General features: G+C 38.6%; 1 protein-coding gene across 33 annotated transcripts in view; it reads left to right on the top strand.

Moving 5' to 3' along the window:
* Window positions 1–12423: 12423 nt before the first annotated feature.
* The window catches only part of LOC147451290 (uncharacterized), a 64914-nt gene continuing 54254 nt past the window's right edge, over window positions 12424–23083 (top strand). For 16 of the 33 annotated variants that reach the window (XR_015189208.1, XM_086520251.1, XM_086520246.1 and 13 more), the window contains exons 1-2: window positions 12429–12804; window positions 12883–13044. Coding sequence is in view for 31 of the 33 variants with exons in the window: in XM_086520251.1 (XP_086376377.1) it covers window positions 12523–12804; window positions 12883–13044 (444 nt within the window). In the remaining 2 variants the exon portion in view is untranslated. Of the gene's footprint in view, window positions 12805–12882; window positions 13045–23083 lie in introns of all 33 variants that reach the window. The other 17 variants (XR_015189211.1, XM_086520264.1, XM_086520268.1 and 14 more) reach the window with 3 other exon arrangements.

Below are 23083 nucleotides of genomic sequence, written 5' to 3'. Positions count from 1 at the left end.
TCAATTTTTTATGCCTATGATGTTGTACAATTGTCATTATTACATTTGCCAATCAATTCAGTTTGTCTATGATGTGTACAATTGTCAATTTTGCAAACAATGCGTCTTGTGGGTGACTATTTTGGGTCTATTATTTACCTTTGCACTTTTTTTAAAAAGTGAATCAAGTACAATATGGTTGATGGGTGGCAGGGCATTCAATGCCCTGCCACCAAAAAAATATTCTCTCAGGCGTCGCTATAAGCGTCGCTATTTATGGCTCTGTAGGGTCGCTATATGCGTCGCTATACTCTTCTGTGAGAGCGTCGCTATAGGCGTCGCTATACGCGTCACTATATAGCGACGCTCATAGCGACGCCTATAGCGACGCAGATAGCGACGCAGATAGCGACGCTCTCGTAGCGACGCTTTTAGCGACGGTTATACGTAAATCTAACTAAAAATAAACCTAAATCTAATCTAATTTAACTTAAATAAACCTAAATCTAATCTAATTTAACTTAAATAAACCTAAATCTAATTTAACGTAAGTCTACATCTAACCTAATCTTTAACGTCTTTTAGGATAGTTTCCTACGACGTTATAACTCTCTTCTCTTGTGTGTGTGCGTGTGTGGATGTGTGCCAATAAAAAGAGATAAATGGTATAACCTTTCTATCACCCATGCCAAGTATGATAGATTGGTTATGCCATTTCCCTCTTGAATAATAGGTCTTGAGTTCAACTCCTCGTTGGCTAGATCTTTAGGTCTTTTAATTTTAATTAGTTTCCTACGACGTTAAATTAGTTTCTCTCTCTTTCTCTCTCAATGTGTGTGAGTTTTTTTGTTTATGCATGTTTTCTCTCTCTTTTCCTCTCTCAATGTGTGCGTTTTTTGTTTATGCATGTTCTCTCTCTCTTTTCCTCTCTCAATGTGTGCGTTTTTTGTTTATGCATGCTCTCTCTCTCTTTTCCTCTCTCAATGTGTGTGTGCATTCTTTGTTTATGTATGTGTGTGTGCGTTTTTGTTTATGTTTGTACTCTCTCTCTCTCTCTCTCTCTCTCTCTCTCTCTCTCTCAAAAACACTATGTGTGTGTGTGTGTGTGTGTGAGAGAGAGAGAGAGGGAGAGAGAAAGAGGGGAAGGGAACATGAGAGTGAGGAGAGGGAAGGAGCATACCTGGCTCTCCTTCCTCTCCTCGTGTGTGTGTGTGTGTGTGTGTGTGTGTGTGTGTGTGTGTGGAGAAGAAAGAGAGAGAGAGAGAGAGGGAGAGCGTTACCTGCTCCTTGCTTGAGGGCGCCGAAAAACTCAAATCTGAGATCTGAATTTTTGGGCGCTCTCTGTTATTTTTTTTAGCCCAACCGGCGTCGCTATGAGCGTCGCAAATTTACTTGTAAATTTGCGACGCTCATAGCGACGCCGGAAATTATTTTTTTGAGCGTCGCTATGTGAGCATCGCTAATATGAATAGCCTCTTGTAGTGCTCTTTTGGTTGCCCTAACCATGCTGGTAGTTCCGATCCTGCTACTGTAGCTGAATCAAACTCTGCCACTGGTGTTTGGTTTACATAACTATGGTCTTTCAGGTGTATTTTAGTTGTTGCCTCGCCATGTCTGAGGTATATGTGGTCATAACCCCAATCTTGGACCATCTTCAGTTGTCGCATGAATGGTCGTCCCAAGATAATCTCATAATTGTTCTTTTTGTCAAAATCGACTATTGCAAATGTATGCTCATACTCGATTCCGCACAAAGTGACAATTACTTTTTCTAAGAGTCCTAGAGGCTTCTCCATGAACCCATCTGCCAATTGCAGTTTCATTCTGGTAGCCCTCAAAGCTGGTTTTCCCCATTTTTTCCAGATTTATTTGGTGGCGATAGCAACTCCCGCTCCACTGTCACAGTCAATAGTGTCCGAGCCACCACCTGCACCATCGACATCCTCTAAATACTGTCAATTTTTCTCGGATGTGCGCATGCACAATACCCGTAGGCCATTGCTATAGCCACGCTTACAAGATCTCTCTCTCTCTCTCTCTCTCTCTCTCTCTCTCTCTCTCTCTCTCTCTCTCTCTCTCTCTCTCTCTCTCTCTCTCGTTGGTACACCCCTAATGGCTCACCGTGTTGTATATATATCATGTCCTCCACTTCCACATGCTCACATGTGGGATATTTTATATGCCATGTGGAAGCTCTTGAGGGTGCTCTCCCTTGTGGTGACCAAACCCACTTTTAAAAAAACGTTATAAAAGCCATTTTTTCCCCATACTTTGGAGAATCACCCTTTCCTGCTCACAAGCCCAGTCTCCAAGCCGCAAAACCTGACCAAAAGTGCTCCTTATTGACTTCAATACACCTATCCTTGTCACATATTAAGATTTCTTGGATCGCAAACCGAGGCTCTCAAGACGGAGGAAAATTCATCTGGCACCTTCTCATCGTCAACTGTACCAAATTTGATCTAGCATATCTTCTTCATCATGACTTTGATTGATGTGTCGTAACTTCCTATGACCTTCATATGCCACATAACATCCAAAAAAACCTTAGAAAGGCTAAAAAGATCCCTGATGGCACGCCTATTGAGGTGAACAAACTGGCATATAATTGGCCCCTGTCAAAACTCTAACTGGTCGTAACTTGCCCATGTGAGCTTCGATTTGTTGATCCAAAAAGACCAATAGGCATTATAAATTGAGCACTTTGGACTTATGCACTAACCTCAGCTTTGATCACTCATATGTACTTGTCCAGTTTGGAAAGGATCTGTAAAGCACTTCATTTTCAATCTACAATATCTCTCATCCTGTAGCTCCAATTGATGAGCCGTAAAGACAGACTAGTAGAGCATTCTGAGTACTACATTTCTACTCAATAAAATTTTATTTTGACAACTTCGAGCATATCCATTTTTTGCATCAAAAACATAGTGTTTGTCTCTCTAAAGCTGCATCTGGCATACATTTAGCATTAAAGTTGCCTGTTATCTAGCCCTAATCACTGCTCAATAAACATATTAACTTCAAATATGATTAACATGTGACCTTTTTCTCTTTTTCTCATAGTGGAAGCAGGGTGACATGACACTCTCCCCTAGCCTTGACCAAGAACCCTTCTTTGCACAAATAAAGCTTACTGACAACATTTCAAAATGCTACTAGTGGTTATCCACTCAGGCTTGGAGATTGATAAGGGGCATGTCACGTCAAGAGGAGCATCTAGAGGGGGAGATTGGAGCTCCAGCGAGGGTTGTAAAAGCACCTTCTTTTGCAGAGCTGCTTGGGAGTAGCAGAGGAGTGGACATGGCTTGGAAATTTGAACGATTTGAAGGATTATTGTGCGGATTTTGGAGTGCAAGAAGGATTCCACTACCAAATTTTGCAACTTCAACCCCCCCCCCCCCCCCCGGTTGCTCAAGCACCAACGATAAATTGGACGAAAATAACTACGATCTTTGGAATTTGATCATGCGACTCTGGTTCTCATGGAAAAGCTTATGGGACATTGTTGATCCAACAAGAGGTACACCTGCCTTCAAGATGATGAGTATCTCAAATCGTGTGTTGATTTGGATGCGGCTAATGCAAAGGAAATGTCGGCCATTGTAGAATCTCTTACAAAGGACCTTTTTCCATCCATTTAGACTTTGAAGAGTGCCAATGATACGTGCTTCAAGCTCGTAGGAATGTGATTGGATTTTACGATGTGAGAAGTCACCCTTTTGGACAGTTATTTGCCATCCAATTTCTACGAGGAGTTCCATGCAATCATTTATTTTGAAGACTAAAGTTATTCATGCTCAACTATCGGTTATGAAAAGTGCATTGAGAAGTACTCAATTAGCTGCTTTGGTTTTCACGAGGTTTCCTTAGGTGTATGAAATGGTGTCTAGGATACTTCGGCTATAAGTCATGAGGGAAAAGCTAGAATTTGATGATCTAGCTCTTTTCTCATTCCATCTCAAAGACATGTTAATAATTCAAGGCAAAATTTAGATTTTTGAGATAGATTGAGAATCACTTACTACTTTGGATTCCAGAAAGAGGACCAAGAACCATTGTTTTTGCAATTGTGGAAAGTGTGGTCATTTTGCTAAGGATTGTAGATCCAAAAGCAAAGATAGAGATTCTACAAAGGAAAAAGGTAAAAGCAAGCATCAGGAGGAAAGTAATGATAGTGAATCAGGGAAGGATAGCAAAGTGGATGCTAGTGTAGTGGAGTCTATACTGCCAAGGTCTCTCGCCTTCTAGTCACATGGAGATTGGTGCCACCACCAGCTTCAACAGCCAGAGAGAGGCTTGTGAGTGCTACAGAGGGGTAAATAGTGCTCCATATAATTAATTTGGACCCTTGTGTTGGAGTTCAAGTTATCGGTGTTTGAACCCATAAGTCAGAGTTCAAGGCACATGCATTTGGCAGGGAACCAAATAAAAGTATCTAAAACACTATGGATGAGTGCACCAATCCATTTTTGTTGGTCAGATCATGGACAGGATGTGTTCCACATTTCATTATCTTGGAGTATTATAATTTGGATGTGTTCACAGTTCACGAATGGGGATTCTTGGACGTAGTGCGGTCTACAGTTAAAACTTTATAAAAGGCAACCGATGCTCAAGATGTTATTCTTCTAAGGAACAAAGTTGAGGGTAACAAATCCCTAGTGGAAGGTACCTCTACTAGGGTGTCCATGGGCCATGGTAGCTTCTTTATTAACTTGGTCTCACTATTTATGTCCACTATGAGCTACAGAGAGGGTGTTAGAGTTTTGGCATCTCAAGTGAATTGCCCAATGTGAGCCCATTATTTATTTTGGATTTTAAGTATTTATTTTACTTATTTGTCAAAGTCTGAGTAGGGAAATTTACTGAGGTTCCTATATAAGCAACCCCTTGTGCCTCCACTGTATTATACATTCAATTATTCATTGCCAAGGTTGATTGGTTCAAGAGACTCTCTCTCTCTCTCTCTCTCTCTCTCTCTCTCTCTCTCTCTCCTTCCTTGGTCTCTATTCTTTTGCATCGTAGATTTTGACACATTCTCCTTTTGAATCAACTAATTAATGGATTCTTTCTCTTGATGCTCCTTACTTTTAGCCATCATCTCCACTTTATAAGGAATTAAGGCATTTCATGTCTTGATATCAGCATCATATAGAGTTCATTTGTCCCTGGTTAGCCAAGCCTTGGCTAGCTCATGACACATTGTTGCATCCTCCACTGGTACATGTTACTTTAGAAAATTTGTAAGTTGTCTTTGAGTTCATCTACAATAAGTTTCTGCTCGAGTGCATTCAAAATATTTGTCCAAGCTACCCACTCTGCTTTGCTCTCATCATAACATTCCCACAGCTCATCCACAATATTAATATAACACTACTAATTAGCTAGTTTGTTATACTTTAGGTACAAATCTAGGAAAAAACTCAAAAATTCCTCTTCCTTTATTTCCAACACATAGAGCACGATTGGTGAATTGGGAAAAAATTCAATGATCATAACAATTTGATTTTAATGTTGTAGCATTGAGGGTTTCTCTCTTCTGATCTAGTGCTTGCTTCATAGTATCTTTGGCCTTGATAACTTCTTTCTTTTCTTCTTATAGAATAGAATTATCAGTTGTGAGCTTCTCTATCTTCCTTTGTTGTTGCGAAGTTAGAAACCTTGCATCCCTATTTTCGTTGATCTGATGCTCCAACAGTAAAGTTCTCAATTTAACTATTTAATTCTTTGATTCATTAGCTTTAGCCTTTTTCCTCTGAAGTTATTCTTGAAAGGTATTCATCTATAAATTGAAAATTGACCCGTGTGTCTCCATCATTTGCCCCATAGCATTTACTATCCTATTCCATCACCTAGATGATAGCCACAGATCCATCAGTGATTGTATCTCTGTCGTTCTATTCCATTTCATAGATCAATATTGGAGTGTGATAGGGAATTAATGTTCCGTTTGCTTTCTTCAGTACTAAGTTTCCTCGCAAATTATTTTTTTGTAAACATTACAACCTATCAACTCAACTTGGCTGAGCGGGTTTAAGCACTACTACAACTGTCTTGGTCGGAGAAGTGATTGCAAGCACATTATTTTCAGTGGGTTTGTCCATAACTATCTGAGTCTGAAATGTTCTTATCAATACACTATCTTTGTTCTTGTCATTGGGCTTGTCTGTTCCCATTGTGCCCTTTGGTGGGGTAACGTTTATCTCAACCCATTTGTTTGTACCTTTGGTCTAGTCAGTACGAGTCGTCTTTTCCTTTGTGGGCATCGTCCATTTTGTTTAGAGCTATGCTAGGAATTTTGTGACTTTTCTTTTCTGTTTAGATGGCCTTGCTTTGGATTGAGCTACTTGTCTTTTTGATCCGATTGTGTCCAGTTCCTTACCCTTCCCTTCTGGGGTCTATTCTGTCTCCTAGTCTTCTGAAGTCTTTGGTGGGTTGGTCTACTTGTCTTGAATGGCCTTACCCAAAAAAAAATTCCATACATTTTTGGCATTAACATGTCGATATGCAAGTGGCCTAGTATAGAAACTGTGAAAATCCTCCATACTGAAGAAAATCATAGATGTCCTCCCACTCCGAATCTAGTCCTTCCTCTACTAAATTTTGAAATAATTTAGAATCGATTGGATCATCTCTCCAAAAAAGATTTGAATACCCTTCAGTACTTTTAGAAAAAAAAGTATGCACCACAGTGAGTATTTCCTGGCTTATGGATTATCTTGAATTCAAACTCCATTAGGAGCATCATCCATCTAATCAATTTTCCTTAGATAATGACTTTGTGATCACCAAAATGAAATGAGTTGTTCATTCTAACAACTATTTCAGGTTGAGTTAGCTAAACTAGTTCATGCAATCAGACTGAAGATAGCAGATCAAATAAGACAAAATTGAAATGGAAATGAGAGATAAATACTGAAACTAGCTAAAGGATGCTATGAGCTTAATAGCCAAAAGAGTACAAGAGCAAGACGCGCTCCAGGAATGACACAAGAAGAGTACAGAGAGATACGATGCAAAGTAGATTAGTGTCGAATCAGAATTAGATTAGCACTATTACAAAGTAATGGCATCATCCACCCATGCACTCTCAAGTTAGAGCTTAGTAGGAAGGAACACAAGGGACTCATTATCCTTGAATATTGGATGCCATGGTTCATGGATATGGCCTCCTTATATAGAGCTACATGTGGGTGGTACATAAGTGTGTGTGTGTGTGTGGTATGTGCGGTATTGATTATGCCAAGCCACTGACCATCAACCATCGACCACTAGCCACTGACCATCCGCCACCAACCACTGGCCATAGCACTAATGAGATGTACATATGGCCTAGTATCACAAGGAATATTCCTTTAAAATTTTCCTCCGGGGTTTCCCATACACCCCAACCAAGGCTGCTTATCGCACCCTGGACCCCGAGGTTGGACTGTTGAATTAGTTTCGTAGCATCCATGGTCACAAATAAAGACCTCATCATCGTGTAATCTTGAATTCACCAAATATATGTGCACTATTGGGTTCTCCTCATATGGGAGCCTTACAAATTGTGCAACATACATTAGGGTGGGCAAAATTGATAGGTAGGCATAGTAGGTATACTAACACGTCCATTTCATTAAATTCTTTTAGAATGCCATCATAAAATCCTTCACCTTATTTTAGAAATCTTAAAAAACCTACCCCCTTCTGTTGTTTTGGCTGGTTTAGTGACCAATCCTTTGTGAAGTAATCTTTATTACGTAGTTATGATATAATGGGCCATGGGGACTGGGGTATCTATAAGACATGCTTTACTTTTTTGGAGGTCCCTAAATTAAATCTTAGTTCTTAGATACCATGTTATCTAAAGATTCTAGAGGGTGTGCATATAGTACTCTCACACTGCTTCTAGAAATCTGTATTTGTGGAAAGATTACACCTTTTTATTATTTGTTGAGATGCTCTTGTGTTACATTGAACCACTTGACCATTAATGTAGCACCACTTGACATTTACCCCAAAGGGGAACGATATTCTTGCTAGAGGGATTGACACTAACATACGTCCTCTGGGTGCAAAGCAACTTTAGGAGATCCCTCTATTTAAAGAGTACTCTTTCTCGCAATCTTGCCATCCAAATCAGCAAACGAGGGTAGAGGATGTAGAAGATTCTCTTTTTTAAGAATGATCTAGTTTTTAAAGGGAGAAGATATCAAAACTAAGAAGTTCCGGTATGCATGCAAGCTACTTGATATTGCTATCTGAAGAAGATCTAGAAAGCTCGGAACCTTCATGTCTTTGAGAGAAAATTTGTGGTAGTGCAACTCAAACCAATGATATTCTGTGTGAAAGCACTGAACTTATATTTCTCATAGGGTCAAGAGTAGGGTTGATGGAGTCAATACAAAGAAACCTCAAAGATCTATCCCACGAGATTTTATTGTCACTAGTAGGCAGCGACACCATTTTTAGAACAAGAGGCGACAGAACAATGGGCTAAACTAGTTTGCAATAAGAAGACGAACCCCTCCTCCTTTTGTAGATGGTAGCATTACAAAGCGACCTCAAAGCCAAAAAAGCTCTTTCTCATCGTAGGACCAATAGAAAGAGAGAAAAGAAGTTCTTTATCATCTTAGGACCAATACAAAGAGAGAATATAATTTTCTTATCATTGTAGGACCAATACAAAGAGAAGTTTCTTATCACGAGTGAGACTTCCTCCACCTCCAATGGAGTGAAGGCTCCAAAAAAAGGGAAGTTACTCAGAAGCAAGTACAATCAATATCAATTTTGGAATGGCTTTAATGAAATTTGATACATGTTTTGGCAAGTCTTTCTTGAACACACCTCTAAAGACCACCTTGTGATAGCTGAAACGAAAAAAAAGAATATCATTTTGAAAAATTACTCATGGCTCCATACATAACTACTTGTATTATAGTTTTATTTTCTAGCTATCTTATATTACCTTTGTGGAAATCTAAATATCTATTATCTACTTCTATCTAGTCATTGTTCACATTCTTTTACTTCTTTTACTATTTTGTATTTTGAATTATATTGATCTCGACAACTTGACAATACCCTCTTTGCTGCCTTCGCAACCTACTGACGTCCCTCAACTTACCTCAATATTTTTCACCTTCTACTCTTGCTCAAAGAGTATAACCATCAAGCTTTACTCTTGCTCAAAGAGTATAACCATCAAGCTTGACATTTTGGTCAGATGTACTTCAAGATATATTTAGAAGTAGAAAATTGTTTTATTCTTTTGATTTCAAAAAGTAGAGGAGGTTATTGTTTTGATTTTACTAACTTCAAAAGAGAAAGAAGGTGACCAAATGTTTACAACTTTGAGGCTACATGCTATCAACACCTATCCAAATGGTCGATTAGACAATGGATGGCAACTCTACAATGTTGCGAGGACTTGGCTCCCAAACTAAGAACGGAGTTTTTTGAGTCTCCTAAAAATGGTTGTTTTTCTTTTTCTTGCGCCCTTCAAGCCACACTTCCAAAATTGTTGATAATAGCTATCTCACATAGAAAACTTGCAAAACATGCTTGTGACACGATATTTCATATTGTGAAATTTTGACCTTGCATATAAATTAAGGTAGGAGTGCATAGTGCAGGATTCATCCTATGGCCATCTCGCCCATCTTATAACTACCATTTATCATACCCACACGAGTTGATTACTAAAGCATGTAAACATACCTCCAAACAGACATAGCAATATTTTGCCACAAAGTTTTAGTCATCTTTCCACAAAATGACATGTCACATTGACATGGTTAAATATTTTTTAAAACTATAAAGCTACCCATACGCTTCTATGCTGCCTTCAAAGAAGTAAAACAATTAAGATGAACCTCTCGCCGTCAATCCCTTCAAAGGCTTTTACCTTGTGACAAAAGACTCTAATGTATGACTGCAAGACAAATACGAAGGCCATCAAAAGATTTCCAACCTTAAAGAATATGCACCCATAATAAATGTCCCAACAAAATTTTTTTCCAGTTGTTTTAAAGGGAATCAAAGGAGATACTCTTTGGGTTGATAGAAGAAAAGGTGAATACCTTTTACTTTTGCTTATCTCTTTAATTATCATTCAAAGAAACTAATGCATCTCATTTTGTAGTATCTTAGCGATCTTTTTTTCCATTTGTTTTAAGGGGTATCCTGAGTGATGTCTTGGGGTCGAAGGAGTGAAAAGTTCAAGGAACTGGGACATGGTGGAGTGTAATGCAAATAAATGAAAGGGAGAATTCCCAAAATACCCTTCTATCTATTTTGGCTGGATTGTTCAATATTTTTTGATCTTTATTCCATTTTGTCAATTAAGATATGTATCTCAGTGCTTAATGCTTAATTACCTCACAAAAAAGGCAATTATGTCTAAAATTAATGAGGCAATCGATCTCCAAAGCCTCATAACCAACTCAAAATCTAGTTTTATCGTCTTGTATTGATAAACAATCAGTCTTCTTATGAAAAGCTACAAATTTTTTTGTCTTCGAAGAAATTTAATCTCACAACTAGGGGTATTTGGGAATTCACAAAAAATTGAAGGGCATTTTGGAACTTTATGAACAAATATTGGAGCTGCTCTGAGTATGATTTTGAAAACTGGTCTTTGATACTCTGGTGCCTTCGAGGAGAAAAGACGGTCGTGGAAGGGAGAGAGGGGTGGGGGGAGGGAGAGTGTGTGTGAATGACGCACGTCATATGTTTTTTGGATGCTGAGGAAGTTTTTCTTGGATGCCGTTGCGTGGGAGCTGCGAGGCACAAGAGCACAACGGTACAGACGGAGCCATAAGGGAGGCGGAGATTTTGCTCGTAGGGAGGTACAGAGGTTGCACAATGCACTCGAGCTGAGAAGGGCATCCATCACTTCTCTCTGGAGCTCGCACGAGAGCTGACGAGGGGCTGACAAGGGCATCCATCTATTCTCTCTGCAATTGACAAGTTGAAAGTCGGCACACGAAGGGCGTGAGGCGGAGACTGGATGCAGGAAGCAAATGACGGCAAGGGCCGACCACTCACAGGTGACGAGAGGGGGGGAGGCGATGGCAAGAGCTTAGGAATCACGATTGAATGCTTGAGGATTGTGAGATTCCAAAGGGGTAGAAGAAGACTTACCGGAAGAGGGAAAGCGCAGGGTATGCAAAGAGGCGTTTCTCTACACAAGTCGAGGCCATTGGTGCAGAGGGACAATAAACCAAGGCAGGTGCATCGGAGCTTGGAGAGGAGGCTCGAGAGGTTCTCTGGCAAGCACGAAGTCTGGGGGGGCTCAAGAGCAACGAAAGAGATTGGCGACATGTCTGTCAACGTGGGAGCCAGGAAGTTATAACTTTAGCAAGTTAAAGCGAAAGGGGATCTTTGTGATTAATGAGATGAGAATGGACCCAGTATGTAGTTAAAGAATAATACCCACCACAACATCTCAATAGATTCCTATGAAAAGAAATGCAAAAATGATTGCACGGCCATACCTAGATACTATGACACAATGAAAATTTTTCTTTTTGATGGCATTAAGTCTCCCCAATCCAAAAAAATAAAAATTCTTTCAAAATATATTAAGTGCATAAGTCAAGGGTGAGTTTGGGAAATGAAAAGCACACGAAGGTGGAAAGTCAAAAGACATATAAAGGTGGAAATTCAAAAAATCTTTTGTGTCCATATAAAGAGGTGTTTCTCTTCACTCTTATTTTCTCTTTAGTGTTTTCTTCTCTTTAAAGCGTTTTCTCTCTCTCTCTCTCTCTCTCTCTCTCTCTCTATATATATATATATATATATATATATATATATAGAGAGAGAGAGAGAGAGAGACGTATTTAGAATAGCTAGTTACTAAATGCATGCCGAGAAATGAAAGCAAGTTACATACATGCTTCCAACAATCCAATGCCAAAGATACCAAAAAAGAAGCGTCTTGCTTAGCAAAGTAAATTATCTTGTTGTGGCCCTAACACCATGAGCTTGTGCTCGAGAGGCACCACATACCTAGCTAGGTGCAATTTGGGGCAGGGGACCACCAGTTCCCTCCACCGCGTCGACGGTCCCTTGCCCCCGATCGTACCTAGCTAGGTATGCGGTGCCTCCCTCACAGAAGCTCATGAGGTTGAGGCAAGTCACAATGTGGGAATTAATGTGAGAATTTGTCCAAAACTTCTTGTGAGAACAATGGGCCAAATAGTGTGCTCTGAAGAGAGGAGGAAGAAGGGGAATCCCTACTCCTTTTGTAGATGGTAACATTACAAAGCGACCTCAAAGCCAGAAAAGCTCTTTCTCGTCGTAGGACCAATAGAAAGAGAGAAAAGAAGTTCTTTATCATCTTAGGACCAATACAAAGAGAGAAGACAAGTTTCTTATCATCATAGGACCAATAGTACAAAGACAACTTTTTTATCATCAGGTCGTGATATGAGAGGGAAAGAGAGAAGAAGGAGGAGAAGAAGAAGAAGAGAGTTTTAACGTCGTAGGAAACTATCCCAAGAGACCTTAAACATCAACTAACGCCGACGAGGAGTTGAACTCAAGAGAGAGGAAATGGCTGAGGGGAAGGTGGTGGTGGCGATTCCTCTGTTCTACCGCTTTACGGCGCTGGACGGAGTGGGGCCGTATGAGCTGCTGCATATGGTGCCGGGCGTGACCGTGCGCTTCGTGAGCGCCCAGGCGGGCGAAGCAGTGACGGCGGACAACGGCATGATGCATCTTCTGTCAACAGCCTCATTTCAGGACCTTCCGCGTCCGGACATCATCGTGGTGCCGGGCGGCCCCGGAACTTCTGCCGCTCTCCAGGACCCCGTCTTCATGGACTGGCTTAAGACGGTCTCTCTCTCTCTCTCTCTCTCTCTCTCTCTCACACACACACACACACACACACATCTTTCTCTCTCATGCATGCAGGCTCATGAGACCAGCTCTTACACAACCTCCGTCTGCTCGGGCTCGCTGGCTCTGGCCGCTGCTGGCCTCTTGCAGGGCCTGGAGGCCACTTCACACTGGTCTTGCTACGAGGACTTGGCCAAGCTTGGAGCCGTTCCCACCGACAAGAGAGTAGTGCGGCAGGTAGTTTTGATGTCCATTTAAGGTTTTCTGTATTTTATTCATTTCTTTCATGGTTTCTTTTTGTGTGTGTGTGTGTGTGTGTATTTTGCTCTTGGAGGATGTAAGTCTCATTATGTTTTAAGCCACTTCTTGATCTTCATGCGTTAGGTTTTTTAGGTTTTTTGGGTTGAACTTACCTCACAGTGTCTAATAAGTTTAGAGAAGAACTTGTAGTTCCCGAACCCACTACTGAGGCGGACGGCCTCCCCCCTCGGATAAGAAAGAAGTCCATGACCTTTTTAATGCTGTTTGTGAAGAATCCCTTGAATAGTTGAGCCTACTCTAAGGCAACCAATCACATAGCTTTAGCTTCTCTGGCATGGTGTAGGGCCAGATAACTGCTTGTAGAGGCGGGCGTTGTGTGTGAATTGGATGAAGGTGAAAATACTAGGCATTGAGATCAGGTGCACGGTAGTCTGAATGCACCCTAACTTCCACATTCCTTCTTATCGCACAATCCTTGGCCAATTCATGGTTGCTAATAATATTTCATTGGGCCTTATACATGGATAACTTACAAACAAGGATAGTAGATAAGAAAGAGAAAAGGGAAGGATTATAAAAGAAAAAATCCAAGGGAAATTTTTCTTATTAAAAAGCTCGTTTTTGGTGATATATCATAGAAGTTGACATTAAAGTTTCGTTTTTGGTGATGATGATAATAATGCATATCCACTAAGGATGACAATTTTTTTTCTCTTGGGCTTTGGGCTACAACTTGATGAAGAAAGACAATACTCTAGTCTAGGAGCACAAACAACATACATCCATAATCCAGCAAACAAACAATATAACACTCCAATCTAGGAGCCACACTCCAATCCAGAAGCAAAAACAACACTCTAATCCAAGAGAAAAATCCTGAAAAAGATTTGCTTTGCTGTAATCTAAGAGCATTTTTGTCTTCTTCAATGCTTTTGTCTTCAACTGCATCATGGTTTTTGTCTTCTAGCCGCACCTTGTTGGTGCCATATGGCCTTGCGGAATTGAATTTTCAATTAGGTTGTGATTAACCACCTGACTCATGTCTGATCGGCTTGCCCATTCCAAAATTAGGCATGCACGACTTGAACTCCCACCTATGGAATGAAGACACTATAGATAATGCACTAGCCACCACACCATGGGCATTTGCTTGTGGGGCATGCTCTAAAATTAGGTTATATTTTTGGGCTAGTAGAGGGTTCAGACACACTTTATACACCTAACTTTGGAGGGGTGAATCAAGTGCAAATAACGGGAAAATGAAGAGCTTCAGGATTGGTTTTGGAGCTGATAACATAGAGATTTCATACATACAACTGAAGGATTAAGCCTTGGGCAAAACCGGCATTCAATAGCTCTACAAAATGGTGTTGATGAACACTTTTCATACACACAGAATGCAAAAGCAATTGAAAAGTATGACGAGAGTAATGCCAATGCAAAATGGGTTGAGAGTGAACACAAGGGATGCAAACTAATTGTAAAATGCACACACGATCAATGCTAAATGCGAGTTCCCCCTCACCCAATCACCAAAGGGTAGTGGAGTATGCTCTTGCCCAAGTGGTGATTAGAGATTGAGATTATTAAGCTAATGAAAATAATAATAGGGAATGCTAATTACACAAATGCATACTAATGAACCTAGCTAGCACACCAAAGCTCTGATACCACTTGATGGGAATGGATCATCCTAGCTAGGGTGGATGGAAGACAAACATAATGAACATAAGTGAGTATGTGTAGGCTAGATTGTTACTCAAGCGAATTAGTGCCACTACATGTATGATAATTTCACCTTTTCTCTCCTTGACTCATACTCTAGTGACTCTCGGAAAAAGCTCACAACTTACACATAAATCAAATCTTGCGAAAGATGATATAATGAATGTAATTCTCTTTATAACATCACATTTCTGTGAAGTATGATATGATGTATGCAATTCTTTCTATAATATGATGCATCTCTTAGTACATTCAAAAAGAGAAAATTTTAATTTAATTTTACAAAATATGTAATTTGATAAAGCAAAATAAAAACATATAATGCGAAACTTTGATTTACTGTTTGCTCTAATTTGTTTTATACAAAGTGAGTTGTATATGATGTGTAAAAAGAAAATCGAAGATTCATAACAACTTATATGGATCCACGGATATAGTAATTGTTATTTTTTAATCATTTTGCTTCAAAATAAATAGAAAATAGTTTTCAAATTGTTATAGATTACTAGTAATGTAGAATGTAATGAATCTGGCATGACGAACAACTTTAGAATGTTCCAAAATTTTAAAAGAAACTCTTCAAACATAGAAACAATAATTTCAAGTAGAAAGGTATGATAATTTTATGTTTTGTTGAATTGCAATTTTTTCTTCTGTACGTGTCACACAAAGTTGCAATACAGAAAAAAATGTGTGGTTTTTAAAAAGAAAAAAAAAACGATGCTCTGATATCATGTTGGAGAAACAAGAAGAGAATAATAAAGAGACAATATACATAGATTGAAATCCCAAAGTTTTAATATCTAACCAACCCAAATGATTTTCTCATATTAAACTTATCATTTAATTTGGGAGAATAAACAGGAACAAGGGTTAGAATATAGACATGTGCTTATGGATCTATCTCAACACGTTTACAAAGTCAAAGGGTCCAAATGAGAGATGCTCTATCAAAGAGCAATGCTAGCTAATGGTACTTAAAGACCTTAGGGTTAGCTTCATTAAAGACCTCCAAAGGTTAATGTTAAAAGTCCTTAGACCTTAGGCAAGCTAGGACTGTGCTTGAGGTGGAAACCCGGCCCAAGCTTGAGGTGCTTGTTATGCTTGCTAACTAAGGTGCTTAAGGAGCTTGTTGTGCTTGCTAACTAAGGTGCTTGAGGTGCTTGTCGTGATTGATGGCTAAGATGCTTGAGGTTTTTGTCGTGCTTGCTGACTAAGGTGCTTAAGATGCTTGTCATGCGTGATGATTAACACTAGGTTGGTAATGGGACACTTTTATGTCCTGTTAAGTGACCATTTTCCTTCAATTATGTCAAGAGTTTCAAAATGGATTTTGAGGTGCTATCTATCTAGAAAGTTGTCTCATGAGATGAAAAAAACTCGACATTTTTTTGGAATATCAATTCCATCTTTAACCTTGTCCTTGCACAACATTTCACAAACTAAACTGTGTGAAAAAACGGGTCCTGTTTTTGGCTTTTTTCAACTTTTTGCAACTATACCACTCTAGAATTCATGTTTGTGAGGTCTATAATGCTAGAGAACTATCTTTAGTAGTCCTCAACATGTCCTGATGCTTCTAGGGAGAAATAAATGTTAAAGTTGTAAGTTATGACCAAATTACAAAAATTATCAAATCCTGTTTTTTAGCCAATTTTAGCTCTTCTATTATTTTTTTGGTGGCTTTCATGATATCCAAATGCAATTTTGATTTTCTATGTCGCATATTGTAACATAAAGCTAATATTCCTTGAGTTTTGGGGCACCTAATACCCTATTTTGCATAGTAGACAACGATGGTTGATTTTTTCAATTATAGAAGAAAACGAAACATTCTAGTATATCAAGTATAGCTTTTTCAATATTGTTAGTTTCTTGTGACAACTACATGCATTTTGTAGGTAGTAACCATATCTAGTCATAAGGATCAAATTTGGCTAGATATTGAATAGTTTCTATGGGATTCTACAACTCATAATGTTGAACCCAGATTTTTCATGTTTGCTGTATTCAGCACTTCATCTTTGTCCCCAAGATTACCCTTGGTAAGAGATGTAATATTCTTTTAACATGCTCCATGGCTCCTTATGAACCTAAAGAACGATAGGGAACTAAGAAAACATGCATATATTATTTGTATTGAGCGTGGCTATAGAAACTTTGATGATAGGTTTGCAGAATGGTAAAAATTCAACTTTTTTGTACCTATTTATTTTGGCAAAACAAAAAATAGTGAGTAAGAAGCAATCATATGTTCTAGTCACCAACCCATTGAAGTTAACTAGGGAATTTATCTCAAGTCCTACAAAAATCCCTAATCTTATTTTTATGCAACAAAACGTAAGAAATGACTGTTTTGATGAAAATGTAATGGTCCATCAACTTTGGAGGCTTGGTGTGACCAAAAGATGAGAAATTTTACAGGTTTCTTATTTTTTACATGTGTAGTAGTCCTTGAACTATAACCTCATGAAAGGATTTTACAAAATGAGTGGATCTACTATGGTTTTGGAGGTTTTTTTCAAAACCCTGAAAGGACACTTTTATGTCCTGTTAGGTTACCAACCTAGTGTTAAGGTGCTTGAAATGATTAAGGCACTTGGGGGCTAAGGTGTTTGAGGTACTTAAAAGTCAAAGTAAGGCCTACAAAGGAGGGGGTGAGCCATGAGAGTAGGGAATGGGCTTGAGTGTCTACTCCCTCATCCAAAGGGCACCCCTTACTCAAAGAGGCAAAAGGGACACATGTCAAGTCCCTAGCCAGGTTTCCCTCATGGTGTGCCTAAAGCCTATTGGTTGATCTCTAAAGGGTTCCAATAAGATTTTAGATAGTTAAACTAATTGTTTAAGCATTTATCAAGTCCTCTCTCTCAAAGGGGAAAGGAGGACACTTGTCCAAAGACTACCCCTGCTGCTTGGGCTTGTGATGGCTAGGCTTGACAGAGTCAATGAGCTTCATGCATGAGCTAGAAGAGGGGGTTGACCCAGCAAGGAGGGGGACTTGATTGCAAGGTATACTCTCTTCCACACACTCACACACAGTCTCATTGGGTGAAGTGACAAGTGTAATAACTCCATCTCCTTCTCTAAGCTTGTTGAGAAGTTGAGAGCCTACACCAACACTCTTGGCTATGGAATGCAAATCCAACCAAGAGCCATGCTTCAATGCTTAAGCTTGCCATTTTCTTCATCATCTAAGTTGCATCATACGTTATATGAGATACGTATATTACGCCATATACGGCCGTATTATATGATACTCCATATTATACGGGCGTATCATACGGTGCCACGTTAGCAAAAACGGAAAACCGTATTATTGTTTCTTCGATCAAAAGATCTTTAGATCGATCTAAAGATCTTTAAATCAAAAGATCTTTAGATCTAAAAACTCTCTATATAAGAGCAATGTAGTGTGACCACATAGCATCTTTCAAGTAAACAAGAGATGAGTAAGAAAATATAAATACTAACAAAAAAATTTATGAATAAAAAATAAAAAATAAAAAAAATGAAGTTTTAAATAATAATATATATAGTTAAAAATTAAACATAAAAGTTGAAACTTAAAAATAAACAATTAACAATTGTCTAGTAATGCAACAAAAAGAAGATAAAAATAAGAAAGAATTAAGTTTAGTTTGGTAACCTGAGAAAAATTAAATCTATCTATCAAGCTATTTATACGTCTACCTCTCTTTTATCTATCTCTTTTTATTATTAAATTTTCTAATGTATCTATTACACTATCTTTAATTTATCTATATGTGTGTCTATTTATCTATTTATTAATATATATTTTTTCTATAAATCTATCAAACTTTCTTGCTATCTATCTATATATCTATCAAATCTACCTATCTATTCATATATCTATATGTCTATCTATCTATTTATCTACCTACCTATCTACATATCTGTCTATCTATCTATCCATCCCTCTATCCATCTATCTCTCTATTCTTCCATCCATCCATCCATCTACCTACCTATCCATCTATCTCTCTATCATTCAACCCATCCATCTATCTATCTACCTACTTATATATCTATCAATCTGTTTGTCTATCCATATGCGTCTCTGCCTATCTTGTTTTTTAATTGATTATTATTATCTTTATTTCTTAAATTTTTGTAAATAGTTCTTATTTTCTTGTTAATATCTATACTTTCAAACTCATTATCTATTTATCTAGCTATTTTTTTTAACTCTTTATTAATATATTTATTTACACACGCACACACGCGCACACACACACACACACACACACACACACACACACACACACATATATATATATATTCTCTAAAAAAGTTAAGGTCTAAGTTGCACCCATTACGAGTGGATATAGTGCAAGCAATGTACAGTGAAAACCACTTTGTGGTCGCACTTACACAAAAAGAAGAGGGAGAGATTTTCCAGGCGCAGGCTTGGGAAATAGTGAGCAACGGAATTGGTTCTTGAAGACCTGGAAATGAGGAGTGCTTTGCACCTCCGTGTCTTTCGCTTAGTACCTCCAAAATCCACAATGCTAGCAGCATTGCAAGAGGGCTCGGATTTCCTGCATTACAACATGAACATGCCTAAAATTGGTAAGTAAATTATCTTCTTGGCTCTGCTAACCCCGAGTGTGACTTGGCTCTAAGAATGATTTTCTAAAGAAATTGACTAGTTGAACCAATCTTTTATTTATCTAAGTTATATTTTAGGTTCATCTTTTATTTTACTTTGCAAAATTTATTTATTTTTATTTTTTATTCTTTTGGTCTTAAAATCTATTTATGAGGATTAAATTATTATATATAATTTTTTTAAAAAAAGCTAATCTTTACATCTCTAATGGAGAAGAAAGTGTGTGCTTGAATGGAGCATAGCATACACGCATAGCGTTTATAGTGATCTAGCTTTTTGATATAAAAATATCTAGATCAAAAGATCTTTCGATCGAAAAAAATAATATGGATTTTGCGTATAATACAGGATATTCACGTATAATCTCGTATAATACGTATAAAATTTATTATATGGACGATAAATGCAACCCAGTTTATCATCATTATTATGCTGTTATGCTATGTTATGCAAGAAGAGTGGTGATAAGTGAAAAACTATCTCTTTCTCATATGTTACTTATTCTTCCTCTTCCCTACCCTCATTTCCCTCTAGCTCTCTCCACCTTCAAAGGTGTTTGAGGCCTTGGGACTGAGGCCGAGGATGGTTAATGCTTTTACAAAGGTTATGTTATGCTTGTGATGCATGAAGTTTTCCATCTTCATTGCATTACCTAAGTCTCAAGGAACCCAAAGATTGTATTGTATCAAGTCTCTCTTTATGGGAGAATCTATAATACAAAAGCCTATTAGAGGGGGACTGGCTCAATATAAATCCGGTCCTCAATTGTTGTCTATGTTCTCTAATTCTCTCTCTTGCAAAAGTATTGTTCATGCCAAGCTAATTAAGTATAATGATTGTGCTGCTCTCGCTAATTAAGTTCACCCTCTATGTTCTCAAAGTAGTTTCGTCAAAATGCTCACTATAGTTCTCTTAATTCCGCTAATCTCAATGTTCATAGGCCATTTCCATTACAATGGTATCCTTGATGGGTTCACCATTCAGTACTCCCTATATAACATGCATTTGGGCCGTATTTAAAAACCCCCTCTTTTAACATGTGTGAATTAATAAAATGACCCCTTATTTTTGAAAATTTTTCCAAAATTGAATACTAAAACCCCTTATTTTAATGTAAATCTGTTCAATTGCCTAAAATTTTTGAATTTCAAAACCCCTCCTATCGAACTCGTGCTATACATTAACATGATTACATAGTGCACCCCCCGAGTTGGTATCATAGCTATTGGTTTCTCTTTTCTTGCTTAAGAAGAGAGGTCCTTAAGTTGTCCATGAAATGTTGGACCTGTTTATTGCAATAGAGTAAGTGGAACAGCGATCTATTATCTTGGTTGAAAAGGACTTAGTTCGAGGTACACTGTTGGGAACTATAGTTTTAATAATAGAGTCTCTCAGGATTTGCCTTTGGCTTAACCATTATTGAGCTACTAGAAAGCTCAAAAGGAACCATAATCAACTGGGCAATGTTAGACCCTCTCCACTAATCTTTGCAATCAACAATCTTGAACTCACGGGTGTGGCTACTTGAGGACTAATTTTCAAGGTAAAGAAGAGTAGCGACTAAGGTTTTTAAGGGTAATAAAGCACAAAGTAAATTTATACATAAGTTTAATTAGCATGGCTTACAATAGTCAAGAGAGTAGAATGAATATTGACAACTTTGATTTTGCACATGAAGGTGCTAATGATGATGCCCCCATGTTTGTTAATTATCTTGTTACTAAGTTGCAACAAGCTATGGGCAACCCTTCTTTGCAAGCCGAAGTTACTCAACAACTTCGTTCTTATGGGATTTTCTTTCCTCTCCAAGAGAAGAGAGAGAGAGAGAGCTTAGGAGGCCTCTTGATGAGACTCCCAGAAGAAGAGTCTCTCCCATAAGAGAAGAGGCATCCAAAGAACAAGAAAGAAGTGAATCACTAAGTTTCTATGAAGTTGATGCTCCTCGAAGACGGCGGTCTAGACAATCGCCAACTCCTCCCAAGAGGAAATGGTCAACCCATAGTCCTTCTCCTCGTCACTCCGGAAGGGAAGAGAGAAAACAAAGGAAGATTGAAAAGACAAGAGAGTGATCACCCTCTTCTTCACCTTCCTCCTCTTCCAACAAAAGCAACAACTATTCTCCTAGAGAATACAAGAGGAGAGGACATCGTAAATTCTACCCTGCATTAAGAAGGTCTCAAAAGCTCAAGAAATTCAAAGAGCTCTCTTTTCTTACCTATGATGATACCTTTGGTGCTACTGACAAAGTATTGGCCTTCATCCAACAATGCGACGTAGCCTTTGGAGACAAGGGCGTCTCAGAGTCCTCCAAGCTACGTCATGTAGCTATGCTCGTGCTAGCCTTCGTGGCAATGGCAAAGCCCCTAAGATATGGAAAACTCTACGAGTTTTCATCATGAAGCAATTCCTTACAGCGATGCAAATGACAAAGTGCTTACTGAACGATGGAGTTTGAAGCTACTCTCCAACGAGTCTATCCACAAATATGTGGACAAGATTTGGGATTTACATCTCAAGGCTACTGTCTTTCAAAAGATAGACTTCACCGAGAAAAAGCAACAATTCTGTTCGCGATTACCTGAAGAAATGGCCGAGTATGTCAACTCCCAATGGCCTGATTCTATCACCGAAGTAATCCACCACACTATGGATGCTTCACGCATCAATTTACAACAAGGGGCTAAAAGGAATGCCACGCCAATGGAAAACAAAGATCAAAATGATGTAAAGGAGAAAAACAATGCCCAAAAATCTTCCCAAGGCAATTCCAACAACAATCGGTCGAAGAAGAAGGGAGTTTACAAAGGTAAAAATAAATTCTCTCCTGAAGAGCTAGAAGATATTTTCAAGGACCACAAATGCTTTAATTGTGGGAACCAACGACATGGCTATCGTTCTTGCCCCAAAAGAAATACCTGCAATGAGACTCCTAGAGCTTCCACAATCAAAGCTCCAAAGAGGATGCTCATTGTTGCAAAGAATCACCTTTCTCCTATGCTTGGGAAAATGTAAGGGAGCATGATGCCTTCATCTTGTTCTCACAATTTCATATCAACCGAGTTGGCCACCAAGTTAGGCATTCGAGCTCATGAGATGGGAGATGTTGTTGCAGCCGATGGAGCCTTCAAGGGGCAAGAAGCCATAGTTACTCCCTTGATTCGGAAGTTGAGGGTTCATGTCCAAAGCTACGTCGACAAAGAAGAATTTTTCATCTCTCCTCTCAAACATGAAGATGTCATCCTAGGGGCACCATGGTTTGACCGTATGACTGTTAATGTAAAGTTCCCTGAAAGAAGGTTGTATTTTAAGTACAGGAAAAAGAACATGTACATAGATGCTAATGAGCCTGGACATACCATACCCCTTGTAAATTCTCTTTCTTTTGACAAATCAATGAAAAGCTCAATTTATGCGTACATGATTTTTGTCAAACAATCCATATAAAAGGTCCTAATGTTTTATCAAATGAAAATTGTAGGAATCAAGAAGAGTTAGCCTTGTCTAGTTTTCTAAATTGGTTCCAAGATGTTTTTATCTATGATATCCCTATGAACTTACCTCCAAAACGAGGGGACGATGACCATCAAATTGAGCTCCTACCAGGAAGCTCACTGCCTAACAAGCCTCCTTATTGAGTTTCCCAAGCTCAACAAGAGAAGA

Source organism: Adiantum capillus-veneris, chromosome 9, assembly GCF_014529385.1.
Source record: "Adiantum capillus-veneris isolate H3 chromosome 9, ASM1452938v2, whole genome shotgun sequence".
In the NCBI taxonomy this organism is placed as follows: domain Eukaryota; kingdom Viridiplantae; phylum Streptophyta; class Polypodiopsida; order Polypodiales; family Pteridaceae; genus Adiantum; species Adiantum capillus-veneris.
The sequence above is the reverse complement of the archived record's forward strand: the minus strand, read 5'-3'. Positions and strand labels throughout refer to the sequence as shown.